The sequence below is a fragment of the Salvelinus namaycush genome, chromosome 33 (genome assembly GCF_016432855.1).
Source record: "Salvelinus namaycush isolate Seneca chromosome 33, SaNama_1.0, whole genome shotgun sequence".
Lineage (NCBI taxonomy): Eukaryota > Metazoa > Chordata > Actinopteri > Salmoniformes > Salmonidae > Salvelinus > Salvelinus namaycush.
This window is the reverse complement of record NC_052339.1, coordinates 4022181-4036165: the sequence shown is the minus strand read 5'-3', so window position 1 is coordinate 4036165 and position 13985 is coordinate 4022181. Positions and strand designations below refer to the sequence as shown.

The 13985-nt window shown below is 43.5% G+C and overlaps 1 protein-coding gene across 1 annotated transcript in view; it reads right to left on the bottom strand.

Moving 5' to 3' along the window:
* The window catches only part of LOC120028163 (plexin domain-containing protein 2-like), a 173867-nt gene that overhangs the window by 44942 nt on the left and 114940 nt on the right, over positions 1-13985 (bottom strand). Inside the window, exons 6-7 of the mRNA XM_038973367.1 lie at positions 12696-12814; positions 11172-11271 (exon numbers count right to left, since the gene is read on the bottom strand). Of these exons, the coding sequence (XP_038829295.1) occupies positions 11172-11271; positions 12696-12814 (219 nt within the window). The remainder of the gene's footprint in view (positions 1-11171; positions 11272-12695; positions 12815-13985) is intronic.

Genomic DNA, 13985 nt, shown 5'->3' with positions numbered 1-13985 from the left:
GATGGCTGCCGTTTAATTTTAACCAACCGTGCTATTTTGTTTGTTTTTCGCATTGTTTGTAACTTATTTTGTATATAATGTTGCTGCTACCGGACATCAGAACAGCGATTACTCACCTCGAATTGCACAAAGAATTTTTCTTTAATGAGTCAGACAAGAAGGATAGACTCCAAACACCCGAACAGGCCCTCATCTCCGTCATTCGTGGGAGAAAGAAACTTCGCAGAAAGAGATCGGGGTGCCTTGTGTGGATCAGGCGACGAGCGGCTAATCAGCTTTTTACATCTATACTGCTAGCTAACGTTCAATCGCTGGAAAATAAATGGGACGAACTGAAAACACGTATATCCTACCAACGAGACATTAAAAACTGTAATATCTTATGTTTCACCGAGTCGTGGCTGAACGACGACATTAATAACATACAGCTGGCGGGTTTTACACTGGATAGAACAGTGGATATAACAGCAGCCTCTGGTAAGACACGGGGGCCTATGCATATTTATAAACAACAGCTGGTGCACAATATCTAAGGAAGTCTCAAGGTTTTGCTCGCCTGAGGTAGAGTATCTCATGATAAACTGTAGACCACACTATCTACCTAGAGAGTTTTCATCTGTATTTTACGTAGCTGTCTACATACCACCACAGACCGATGCCGGCACTAAAACCACATTCAATGAGCTGTATTCCGCCATAAGCAAACAGGAAAACGTTTATCCAGAGGCGGCACTCCTAGTGGCCGGGGACTTTAATGCAGGGACACTTAAATCAGTTTTACCTCATTTCTATCAGCATGTTAAATGTGCAACCAGAGGGAAAAAAAACTCTAGACCAAATCTGACCATAATTCTATCCTCCTGATTCCTGCTTACCAGCAAAATATTAAGCAGGAAGCACCAGTGACTCGGTCAATTAAAAAGTGGTCAGATGAAGCAGATGCTAAGCTACAGGACTGTTTTGCTAGCACAGACTGGAATATGTTCCGGGATTCTTCCGACGGCAATGAGGAGTACACCACATCAGTCACTGGCTTCATCAATAAGTGCATTGATGAGGTCATTCTCACAGTGACTGTACGTACATACCCCAACCAGAAGCCATGGATTACAGGAAACATTCGCACTGAGCTAAAGGGTAGAGCTGCCACTTTCAAGGAGCGGGACTCCCGCTACGAACCATCAAACAGGCAAACCGTCAATACAGGACTAAGATCGAATCGTACTACACCGGCTCCAATGCTCATTGGATGTGGCAGGGCTTGCAAACTATTACAGACTACAAAGGGAAGCACAGCCGAGAGCTGCCCAGTGATACAAGCCTACCAGACGAGCTAAATAACTCCTATGCTTGCTTCGAGGCAAGTAACACTGAAACCTGCATGAGAGCATCAGATGTTCCGGACGACTGTGTGATCACACTCTCCGCTGCCGATGTGAGTAAGACTTTTAAACAGGTCAACATTCACAAGGACGCAGGGCCAGACGGATTACCAGGACGTGTACTCCGAGCATGCGCTGACCAACTGGCAAGTGTCTTCACTGACATTTTCAACCTCTCCCTGTCTGAGTCTGTAATTCCAACATGTTAGACCACCATAGTCCTTGTCTCCAAGAACACTAAGGTAACCTGCCTAAATGACTACCGACCCGTAGCACTCACATCTGTAGCCATGAAGTGCTTTGAAAGGCTGGTCATGGCTCAGATCAACACCATTATCCCAGAAACTCTAGACCCACTACAATTTACAAAGCACCCCAACAGATCCACAGATGACACAATCTCTATTGCTCTCCACTCTGTCCTTTCACACCTGGACAGCGGGTAGCGCTTACGGCCCAGCACATCACTGGGGCCAAGCTTCCTGCCATTCAGGACCTCTATACCAAGCGGTGTCAGAGGAAGGCCCTAAAAATTGTCAAAGACTAAAAGGCTTCTAAACAGCTTTTACCCCCAAGCCATCAGACTCCTGAACATCTAATCAAACGTCTATGCAGACTATTTGCATTTCCCCCCCACGCTGCTGCTACTCTCTGTTATTATCTATGCATAGTCACTTTAATAACTCTAACTACATGTACATACTACCTCAATTACCTCGACACCGGTGCCTCCGCACATTGACTCTGTACTGGTACCCCCTGTATACAGCCCCGCTACTGTTATTTACTACTGCTCTTTTAATTATGTTACTCTGATCGCTTACTTTTTGGGGGGTATTTTCTTAAAACTGCATTGTTGGTTAAGGGCTTGTAAGTCAGCATTTGATTTGATTTGAAATACATTCAGTAGTTCTAAACCTGCGACTGCCTCCTGCCTACTTAAATGTGCTGCGAATGTTACAAAGCCAAAATAACCATAGGACAACCACCCTCTCACCAAGATCGTTCTCAGAACGTTATGTGCTAGCTGGGCTACTTTTGACCAGGGCCCTTAATGCTGTGGTCAAAAGCAGTGCATTATATAGGGAATAAGGTGCCATTTGAGACACAGCCCATGAGTATTCATTCTTCTAATACAGGTGAGAATACAGAACTATAGAGACAGTATGCCCTATTAAAATGTGTGAAAAACAGTCCCTGTGTGTGTTTCTTGCTTTGTTTTGGCACCAAAAACATCTGATCAAGGCAAGGTACTGTACAGTAAGTCTAGCTAGCTACTGTATCAGCTGACTTTACCCTGAATAACACCCCTATCCTTGCCTTCCCTATGGCTGGCTTCCTCTAGCCCCAGGCAGTGGGATTATAAAGTGAGTAATGATAGTAGCTTGGATGGGCCAGAGGAGGGGGGAGGTCTCTCACTGTCTGCCTGACAGGGAATGCTCCTCTGTCGGCAGGCTGTCCAGACTCTGTGGCCTGGCTCGGTTTTCCTCCAGGCGATGGGAAGAGTAGGTTAAATTGCCCCTAGACGCTGATCTTGGATTTCCCTCAAACAGTTAAGGATTAGGATTGGGGGATGGAAAACTGATCCTAGATCTGCACCTAGGGAACACTTCACCCCATAGCCTGAGAGGGAGGAAGCTTTCATTTACAGCAAATACAGGCTGTCTCAGCCTGAGCATCAACAAGCGGTAATGAAGATTCAGCTGCCCTGCTCCGATAAATCAAACAAAAGGAGCTTTGCAGAAGTGTAACATCAATTATGCACACAAAGGTCAATTAGGCCATAATCTAATTAAAAGCACAGACGGAATAATGCACTGGCCCAGTCAATATCTCACCAGATGGAAAATACAATGGATAATAGGCTACTGGTCTGGTACACACCTACACTCTTAGAAAAAAGGGTTAGAAAAGGGTTCTTTAGCTGTCCCTATATGAGAACTGTAACGGCTGTCATAGTCGTTCTCCTCCTCAGACGAGGAGGAGCATGGATCGGACCAAGATGCGGATTGGTAAGTATTCATTATTTAATGGAAAAACAACAAACACTACAAAATACAAAAACCAACAAACGTGACTAACCCGAAACAGTCCTGTGTGGCCCAAACACTGACACAGGAACAAACACCCACAAAACACAAGTGAAACCCTGGCTGCCTTAGTATGATTCTCAATCAGGGACAACGATTGACAGCTGTCTCTGATTGAGAATCATACCAGGCCGAACACAAAATCCCAACATAGAAAATCAAACCTAGACCAACCCACCCAACTCACGCCCTGACCAACTAAAACAAATACATGACAAAGGAAAACAGGTCAGGAACGTGACAAGAACCCTTTTTGGTTCCATGTAGAACCCTCTGTGGAAAGGGTTCTACATGGAACTCAAAAGGGTGCTACCTAGAACCAAAAGGGTTCTCCTATGGGGACAGCCGAAGAACCCTTTTGGGTTCTAGATAGCACCTTTTCTTCTAAGAAGGCTCCTTTATAACAATGATCTATTATGAAAATCTGAATACCAGACCAGGAAATGATTTCTTATTCATTCACCCTTGCAAGTTGGATGAGAATCAATGGAAATGTGGCATGGAGACCTTGTGCAATGAGTTTAAAACCAATGAGGGGATGAGGTAATCTAAATTCAGAATAGTGCTTTATTGCCAGAGCCTGTTTGCCTATAGGACAGTGGAGTCCAAATCTGCCGGGAGGAAGAAAATATTCGATGCGCAGGTAGATTTTCATTACACACACTGTTCCAACAGCACAGTGATAATAATAATTACTGTCTGGAACAGAATATCACATAGGACCCTGACAGTGAGGTTAGTTCCCTATTCTTTTCCTACTCACTCAGCCGATATAAAAGCTATAGTTCCGTGCCAGTGTATTTCCTGCCATCACGATAACAATCATGCAGCTTTCATTTCACCGTCTCATTAATTCAGAATCCTCACTACCACACGGCGACATCTCTAGCTTTGAGCAAATTTACTTCCAATATCTCTTCCCTGAAATCTACGCCATCACCCCAAAATACAATACAAATGCAGACATTGGACATGGAAATTCAGCAATATCATAAAATGAATAGATATGATGAAAACGCAAGGGCCTCTATCTGAGCTCTGACTGTATAATAATGAGGTGAGCTAATTGTGGGGCCTGCTGTTGTACCACAGCTTCCGCAGTGAATTAGCAATAAAAAAAACACAGTCTGATAAGACTCAAGAGTGCACGTCAGCAGGCAGACAGGTATTAAAATGACTGAGGCACTTCTGGTTTTGATAACCTCATTAGAATAATGCATGAGGGTGACTGGGGGTCTGGCTGTCCGTGCGTCTGGCTGCCCAACCCGGGGGTGGCTAAATAAAAGCCTAGCACCTGACCTGCTAAATATCTTGTCTGTACAAGCATATCTTCCTCCTGCTGCTGCCAGTGCAGCACAGGCCAGGCCCAAACGCCATGGCCTGGAAATAGCTAGCTAGCAGCATAAAATATTAAATTCCACAACTTGAGCGTAGCTTAAGGAGAGGGTTAGAGGGATCCTCTCCGGCTGCACTAGCTGTGTGTGCTCAGGCCGGTATGCGTTAATTGGCAGCAGAAACACTTATTGACTCGCATGAGTTCCCTCCTCAACACTGATTACTCAGCCCTCCAGCTGCCTGGGCTCTTCTTAAAGTAGTGCACTCTATAATGGAATAGGGTGCCATTTGGGATTACCTATGTTACGCTCTGAGACCTGGAGGCTAAAACCACCAAGCAATCACTCTAGTCTAAATACATCACTATTATTTCTTAATACTACAAGTATCAGCAGTGAAGATTTGAATACTAACTGTGTCTAAAAGAACAACCAGTCCTTAAAGTTAATCTGCATTTAAAAAGACATCCTTTTTTTTGCCAGAGAATAACAAATGAGTTCCATGCAGTGGTGGGGATTGGGATATCACAATAGGAATTCAGCTCAAAGTAGCCATCTGAACCAGATCCCCCTGTGCTGTTGCAGATTTAGGGTGCATCCCAAATGGCGTCCTATCCCCTATACAGTGCCTTGCAAAAGTATTCATCCGCCTTGGCGTTTTTTCCTATTTTGTTGCATTACAACCTGTAATTTAAATGGATGTGTATTTGGATTTCATGTAATGGACGTACACAAAATAGTCCAAATTGGTGAAGTGAAATGAAGAAAAAAAAACTTGTTTCAAAAAATTCTCAAAAATAAAAAATGGAAAAGTGGTGCGTGCATATTATTCTCTGGCAAAAAAAGAATGTATATTTAAATGTACTAGCGTAGTCAAAATGGCATTGAATGAGGGTAGTGGCTAGCACTCTCATGGAGTCCTTATCAAGCAGCTTGGATTTTCTAGCCAAAAACTTAGTCCTGGCATTAACCTTCCCTAGCACTTTAGTGGCCATGCTCACACCTCCCAAGCTTACATCAAGGATGCAACCCAGGTAGCTAACAGAGGTTTTAGTAGTCAGCACCTCACCCCCTAGCTCCACTCTGAATTCAGAGGACCTACACAATTTAGGTTTGGGACCCAAAAAGAATTGCCTCAGTTTTACCTAAGTGCAGAGATTATCTCCAAGCCATTTGCTAATGTTAGTAAGCTCTGTGCTAAGTATGCTCTCCAACATAGTTTTACTTTTATTAGACACCAGAAGTGTACAGTCCTCTGCATAAAGGAAAAGATGGCAAGAACAAGTATCTTTCATATCATTTATATATAGTAAAAACAGTAGAGGCCCAAGCACGCTCCTCTGCGGAATGCCACAACTCATTGGTTTTGCCTGAGACAGTGAACCACTAACCTCTACTACTTACTCCCTAATAGGACATTACCCAGCTTAGAGGGGTACTGCTTAACTCCAGTGCCTCCAGTTTGGAGATGAGGAGACAATGGTTAACTGTATCAAAGGCCTTCTGGGAGGTCAAGCAGTACCGTTCCACACAGATTTCCCTCGTCAATCTCTTTCCCGATGAAGTCAGTCAAGTGAAGTAGACATGAATCAGTGGAGTAGGTTTTTCTAAAACCCGACTGAAAATCATACATTAGACTTTTGTTTGTTGACGTATTCTTAACTTTGATCGTTGATGTTACACTGAGGATAGACACAGGCCTGTAATTCCCAGGGTCAGACTTTATCCCCTTCTTATACAGAGGTATAACTTTAGCTTGTTTCATGTCCCTGGGAAAGATGCCTTGTTCAAGAGAGCGATATGTGTAATACGAGGGGCAATTTTCTCAGCAGAATCTCTAAGAAACCTTGCAGGAATATTACCCAGGCCTGTGGCTTTGGAACATTTAAACTCTGCTAGCATACTGGCTATTTTTGCTGTTTCTACCTTTGCAAAAGAAAAAGAGTTTGGCTGAACCCCTAACTCGGACATAATACTTCTTGACTTGGTCGTTTCCATAAAAACCAGCTTGCTGGCAACAGTAGTAAAAAAATAGTTGAATTAATTGGCAACCTCTGCTTTTTAATATACAGTATCATCTCCTCCCTGATGTTCAGTCCAATACTGTTTAGTTTGTTTTTGGTAGTACAATCTAGTTCCTTAAATGATTTCCAAAGCTTTTTAGGGTCATTTTTGTTCTCAATGATTTTATCAGCAAAGTAACCCCTCGTAGCTTCATCCATTCTGATATGTGCTTCATTTCTGTGATGTTTATATAGGAGAAAATCAGGCTGCTCTTGAGAATTCTTAAATTTCTTTAAGGCCTTATTTGTATAGATTCTAGAATCTCATGATTAAACCAAGGGCTAGATCTCTGCTTTACTCTGACCTGTCTAATGGGAGCCATCACATTCACCACATCAAGGAATCTACGTTTAAAGGCTTCCCAGGCACTGTCCAGCACAGTCAATTTTACCCACTTGCTCCCTAAACATTGAGTCCTCTGATTCTAACAGTTTTTCCCTTTTAAAGTGTTGCTAGAAAGGTTTTGTGCAATTTCAGCCAGTAGTTTTGAAAGTAGCACTCACGAGTCAAAATGGGTATCCAAAAATGGTGCACAATTGTGCACAACGTCATCCATTTCGTATGATATGTTGCGCCCATGTCATGTCTCCTGCGATTCGTATGATACGTTACGAATTTGTAGGTGCTTAAGATCCCGTCCATCTCTTCAAGAATCTATCAGTTGCGACAGTCAAATTCAGTACAGCTGTGAAACTTCTCACAACACTGCACTGTAAAGTGTGTAAACAAACCTGTAGCTTCAGGTGCGGTCAGATATATTGGCACCCTTGCACATCACAATGGAGTACAATGGAGCAGAATGTTCCGTTTTTTGTTTTCAAAACAGGTAGAAGGGATATTTTTACCCTGTCGGCACCTGCAGCTTACCACGGGTGAGATAAATGACAGTCAATGCAAAGCATTGCCTCCAACCAAATGAATTAGTATTTTGAATAATGTAGTCCAGCCATACTTTAAAGTAGGACATCTCAATTTCAGTTTAGATTTTTTTTCTTGGTCCTGTGCAATTGTAAATCAAACAAATACATGTGTAAACACGCCACGGCCCTTTTGACCGACAGAAGCCCCAAGATGCTAATCCTGACCTTTCTCTCCAGACAGAGACACAGAGAGAGAGAGAGAGAGAGAGAGAGAGAGAGAGAGAGAGAGAGAGAGAGAGAGAGAGAGAGAGAGAGAGAGAGAGAGAGAGAGAGAGAGAGAGAGAGAGAGAGAGAGAGAGAGAGAGAGAGAGAGAGAGAGAGAGAGAGAGAGAGAGAGAGAGAGAGAGAGAGAGAGAGAGACACAGAGAGAGACAGAGAGAGAGAGACACACACAGAGAGAGAAAGAGAGAGAGATACAGAGAGACACACACAGAGAGAGATACAGAGAGAGAGAGAGAGAGAGATACAGAGAGAGACAGAGAGACACACACAGAGAGAGACAGAGAGAGACACAGAGAGACACAGAGAGAGACAGAGAGAGACACACACAGAGAGAGACAGAGAGAGACACACACAGAGAGACACAGAGAGAGAGAGAGAGAGAGAGACACAGAGAGACACAGAGAGAGAGAGAGAGAGACACAGAGACACAGAGAGAGATACAGAGAGAGAGAGAGAGAGAGAGAGAGAGATAACAAATGCTCACCCACCGACCGTCAACCTGTCCTCTCCTCTCCTCACCTATCACATTCGCCACTATTCACTAGGTATATGAGATATATGATACAAATGTGTCAAACCATGTTTTTTTCCCCATGCATGCAGACATGGATACTGTCAAACAAGGACAGTCACCAATCTTCACAACCGATAATCTGTTTCTAGGCCATATCCTGGTCCTTCATCTTCTCATTAACTAGTATGTTATTATTATATTACAGTATATTATTATCACTTCCAAACGAGAGGCCTCTCGTACAGAGAATGTGATCTTAAACTAATAGTTTTCTTCCCGAGGGAGCACTGTACTACTGTACTACTGGGCTGTATAGTATGCCCCTTAAACCAAAGGAAGTAAAGAAGTGATCCCAGTAAAGGTTTGTGAGAACGCTGACTCAGCATGTTACATTGTTTCAGGCAGTCTTTCAGTTTACAACAGTAGGGCTTCCTGAGGGAGTTCGGGAACACACACTGCCCTGGGTGTCATCTTTCATGTTTAACACTCATCCCTGCATTCCTCTCCTCCCTTCCCTGCCCCAGATAGGCCTTTTTGTCTTCCTCCCTACCTGCAGTAGGAGAACTGAGGGGGCTGCATCCCAAATCGCACCCTATTCCCTACATAGTGCACCGGGCTCTGGTCAAAAGTAGCGCACTATATAGGTCATAGGGTGTCAATTTGGGATGCAACCCCCGAGGTGTCTGTTTTCACCGGGTTGAGCGTTACCGAGGCTGCATCAAAGAGGGTAGATAAGTCCTTCGGAGGCCTAAGAACTCTCGATACTGTCTACAGGAGTGTTATGGGAGAGCTGATGTAGCTACTGTGACAAGAGCACCCCATTCCCACAGTCTTCAGAGAAGTAGAGAAAATCAACAACCACGGAAGATCAACACTCACCGTGCAGCTGAGCAGCAGGTTTGAATTCCCCCCTTATAACAACACTTAAACCCTTTCTTCCTGACCACAGAGGCTATGTTCCAAACGGCACCCTATTCCCTATGTAGTGCCCATATGACTCTGGTAGAAAGTAGTAGACTATATAGGGAAGGGGGTGACCCTTGTGAAAAACCACATGATTTCCCATGAGAAATGTCCACGTTTTGCACATTGTAACATTTTGATTTCACATGTGAAATGATGTGAAACCGTCTGGTTTTGGAACACTTCACATGAGGATATTTCACAATAAGTTGTGTGGATATTTTTCACGGGATTTCACAGGTGAAAACAAAAAAGTTGTCACACAGTCACAGTATTTTAAACCTAAATATTTTACTTAAAGGATTACATTGTGTATGTTTATTTATACAGTAATTATTACTCAACATGTCCTCACCTTGAATGTGAACTAACAACCTCTTGGTTCACGGCATTCTGTTCTTCCTGCTACGCCACCATGTCTGTGTCAGTAACTGATTTCACCTGTATCCCTACACTTTGGACTTCAAAGTAAAAGTCAGCACTAAGTGATCATGTCAATTATAATCACGTTTATTAATTAAAGATGTTTACACTATTTTAGCTGAACAGCTTACGGCTAACAGTACCATAAAACCTGTCATACCATATTTTTTTTTTAAATCACGTGAAAATTGAACTCTGACATGTGGAATTGCCTTTTCACATGTGAAAAACGTTTACATTTGAACATTTAATTAGCAGTTTTACATGTGGAAAACGTTCAAATGTTGTCACGTGTAGTTTCATGGTGTCACATGTTGACATTTTATATCCCCATGTTGTCAGATTTATTTCACATGAGATCATGTTTTCACGTGCTCACGTGTTATCATATTAACTTCACATCAGATCACATGTGAAATTCATGTGGTTTTTCCGAAACGGAATCTTAAAGGTTTTTGAGTAGAGGTAATTATTACCCACAACTCAATAATTCCAGACAAAGTCGATAAAAAAAAAAATGTAATTGGATAAATAACTAGCTATAAAACGTTAAGTGGAACAAATAGATTCTTCAAATGCCAAGTCCTATGAACATATCATTAATACACGCAATTAAACTAATGAATACATCGTTTTTGACTACTCATTATTTTCGCAGACTTGAAATGAAAGCTCCTGAGGGTGTCTAGCTGTGGTTGAAAATGCTCTGAGTTTCTCGTCTTTGCTCTACGTTGTATTAACTTTAATGGGCCTGTATTGGAAGGAACCTCATGCAAAGAGTCAAATCTGGACCTGTGCCCATACTCATACCGTTTCTGTGAGGTGAAAACTTTGTTGGAGAGGCCGCAGCGAAACCCCAAAAGGGAGAAGCATTGAGAAGAGAAAAATACCAAAAGTTTAACTTGCTTGTGATGGTGTATGAGAGGATGGTGAGGGGAGGACGGCTCATAGTAAATCGCTGGAATGGAATTAATGTGTTTGGTACCATTCCATTCCTTCCATTCCAGTCATTACAATGACCCTGCCCTCCAATCCAAAGTGACACCAACCACTACTGGTGTGTTGTGACGCAGTGAGTCATGGTGTGTGTGTGTGTGTGTGTTTGTGTGTGTGTGTTTGTGTGTGTATGTGTGTGTTTGTGTGTGTATGTGTGTGTGTGTGTGTGTGTGTTTGTGTGTGTGTGTATGTGTCTGTGTGTCTGTGTGTGTGTCTGTCCGTCTCTGCGTGCAGAGTGCACTCGCTGCATCATGGTGACTCACTGGGTATCTGCTGGATCCTGTGGACCACCACAAAGGCATCGGAGAGGCCCACTTTCACCGGGTGATTGACGGAACTGATGTGGGCCACCTCCATGGGAATCTGGAAGAGAGAGAGGAGGGAGACGGACATCCATCACCGGCCACCAGACCTGTCTATCTGACTGAGCCTGCCGGGAGTAGGACCCAAACAGACCCAAACAGACCTAAACAGACCCAAACAGACCCAAACAGACCCAAACAGACCCAAACCAGACCTAAACCAGACCTAAACCAGACAAAGGCCTGACAGTTCCTGATGCTGATGGAGGGTTGTGGGAAATGTGTCCCAGATGGCACTCTATTCCCTACACCCTACAGGCTCTGGTCAAAAGTAGTGCACTATATTGGGAGTAGGTTGCCATTTGTGAAGTACGCTACAAACAATGGGACTTAATATACTGGCAAGAACAAAGAGCTTGTTACAATTGACTAATCTCCCAGGAAATCCATCAAAATGGAGGCGCAAATGAATAAGTCTGCAAAACAAGTCTGGCGGGCTCAAATTTGAGAATGTTGAGATCCTAGGAGAGAGACATTTGTAGTGTGGCGAAAGTAAGTGAAATAAGTAAGGGAAGTAAAAGCCGCAGTGAGGGTTGTCTTTACATGGAGGTGGAGAAGTAGAGTGGAAGAGTGGCGTTAAAGAGAAGTACTCCCTGATTGAAATTGAAGAGAGAAAAAACATTTAAAAAATACCTATTTTGAAAGATAACTTTTATGGGGCTTGTGATTATGATAGATGTATAACAGATGTAATAATTGGATTTAATGGATTCTGTAATTGCGGCCTAACACATTTAGACATTTATCTGACAGAGAAGTCACTCTTGATTCCAACTCTCTTTCATTCAGTTCATTTTTCTCCCTCTTCCCATTTTGACATTTTAAATCGGCACCGTCACAGTATCTAGTAAACATAATCTCTCTCACATGCAGCGATGTTGCAGTGATCCAAAACCTGCGACACGAGTTAGACTGTTATTAACCATATTAAACATATGGAAGCAGAATGGGGAGATGAAATAATACTTTCAGAGGGAGCGTCAATAACGACGGTCATTAAATTGTCAGTCACCGTAGCGACACATCGTGCCCTGAGTGAAAACAGAGGTTGATGAGCACAGCGCTTTATTTATCAATTCAATCAAGGAGAGAATTAAATAAGTGCTCTGTCACCAAGAGGAAGTGAGGATGAGGAAGGAGAGACAGAGATAGAGAGAAACAGAGAGAGAGAAACAGAGAGCAAGAAAGAGGAACAGAAAGAGACGGAGAGAGAGAGAGAAGAGAGAGAGCAGGGTGAGTGTGAAGAATTCCCTGCTTCTCATGAGATAGGTGTGACGCCATGTCACTCCTACACCCCTATGGGAGATATACGGAGAGATGGGCAGTGAGAGTGAGAAAGAGAGGGAGAGAGGGAGAGGAGCAGCAAATAGAGAAAGCGAGTGGTAGATAAAGCCTAGAGAGGAACAGAGAGAGAGAAAGACTGACCTCTTTGTAGGCGAAGACAATCCTGCCGTCGCTGTGCAGTGTGGCCTGGAAGGTGAAGCTACCCAGGTTGTAGTTGTCTTGCAGGTGGACATGATCCCACTGGACCACCAGAGCAGTGCCTGACAGAGAGAAAGAGGGACACGGTCATAGCCATACAGAACTACACAGGGCTACACAGAACCACACTGAACCACATAGAACCACACAGGGCCACACAGAACCACATAAAACTACACAGGGCCACATAAAACCACATAGATAGAGCCAAACAGTGCCACACAGAACCCCTTAGAACCACACAGGACCATATAGAACCAGACTAAGAACCATTCCAGACCGCATAGAACAACATAGAGATCTGCTAGATAAAAGTCAGGGAGACCAAAGGCAGGGAAGGCTCCTTAAGTTTCAAACATTGATTGAGGCACCCAGGGTCGCCAAAATGAGTTGCGACATGTGTCTTCCCTGTTACCATAGACTCTACAGGGAGATCAGTTTCACCTTTTTTGATTATAAAGAGACATGTAATCCTAGTGTATTCCAGTTTAGCAAAACTCGCAACGATATAACAGGCTGCTTTAAAGTATTTTTGAAGAATCGGGTGGAAGCTCACATGGAACTCATGGCACTGTACTGTACTAGCTACCCCCGGAGTGCAGGCCTCACGTTTATCTCTATGCTGTTTTGATTTAGTGTGGACTTCGGAGAGCCTTTGGACGTGAAAATGATGTCTTCGTTCTCCTGTGCAACCAGCCAGTCATTTGGCCGGGAGCCAGAGCAATAAAGGTTTGTTAACACAAGTAATCAATTTTTCCTTCACACACCCAGAGCCCCTCTCTCCATCCAAAGTAAAGTGGAGATTTAGTTTCTCTGCTGACAGCTAGGAGTACTGGAGTCTAGTGCTACAGGAAACCCCATAATAATCCACATCTGGCCTCCAGAAGGCTTCTGCATGGGGCTGATGCTGCAGGATTCTCAATGGCATGGCGAGGTCATGGGGCTGTATGCTGGATGTAGAGAGGACAGGGACATGTCTGTGATTGTTACAGTAACTCCATCCCAAATGGAACCTTATTTCCTATATCGTGCACTACTTTTGACCAAGGCACACCCTGTCTCTTCTGAATTCTCTATCTAACTGAGAATGGGGGGGGGGGGGGGGCGGGGGGGGGGGGGGGTGCTAGAGAACGTGCTATGGAGTAGACTTGCTTTGCTAGAGCTCCGCTCTATTTTGAAACAAATTAATATTTATCTCAACCTCTCACAACCTATAACTTCAAACATTGTCTG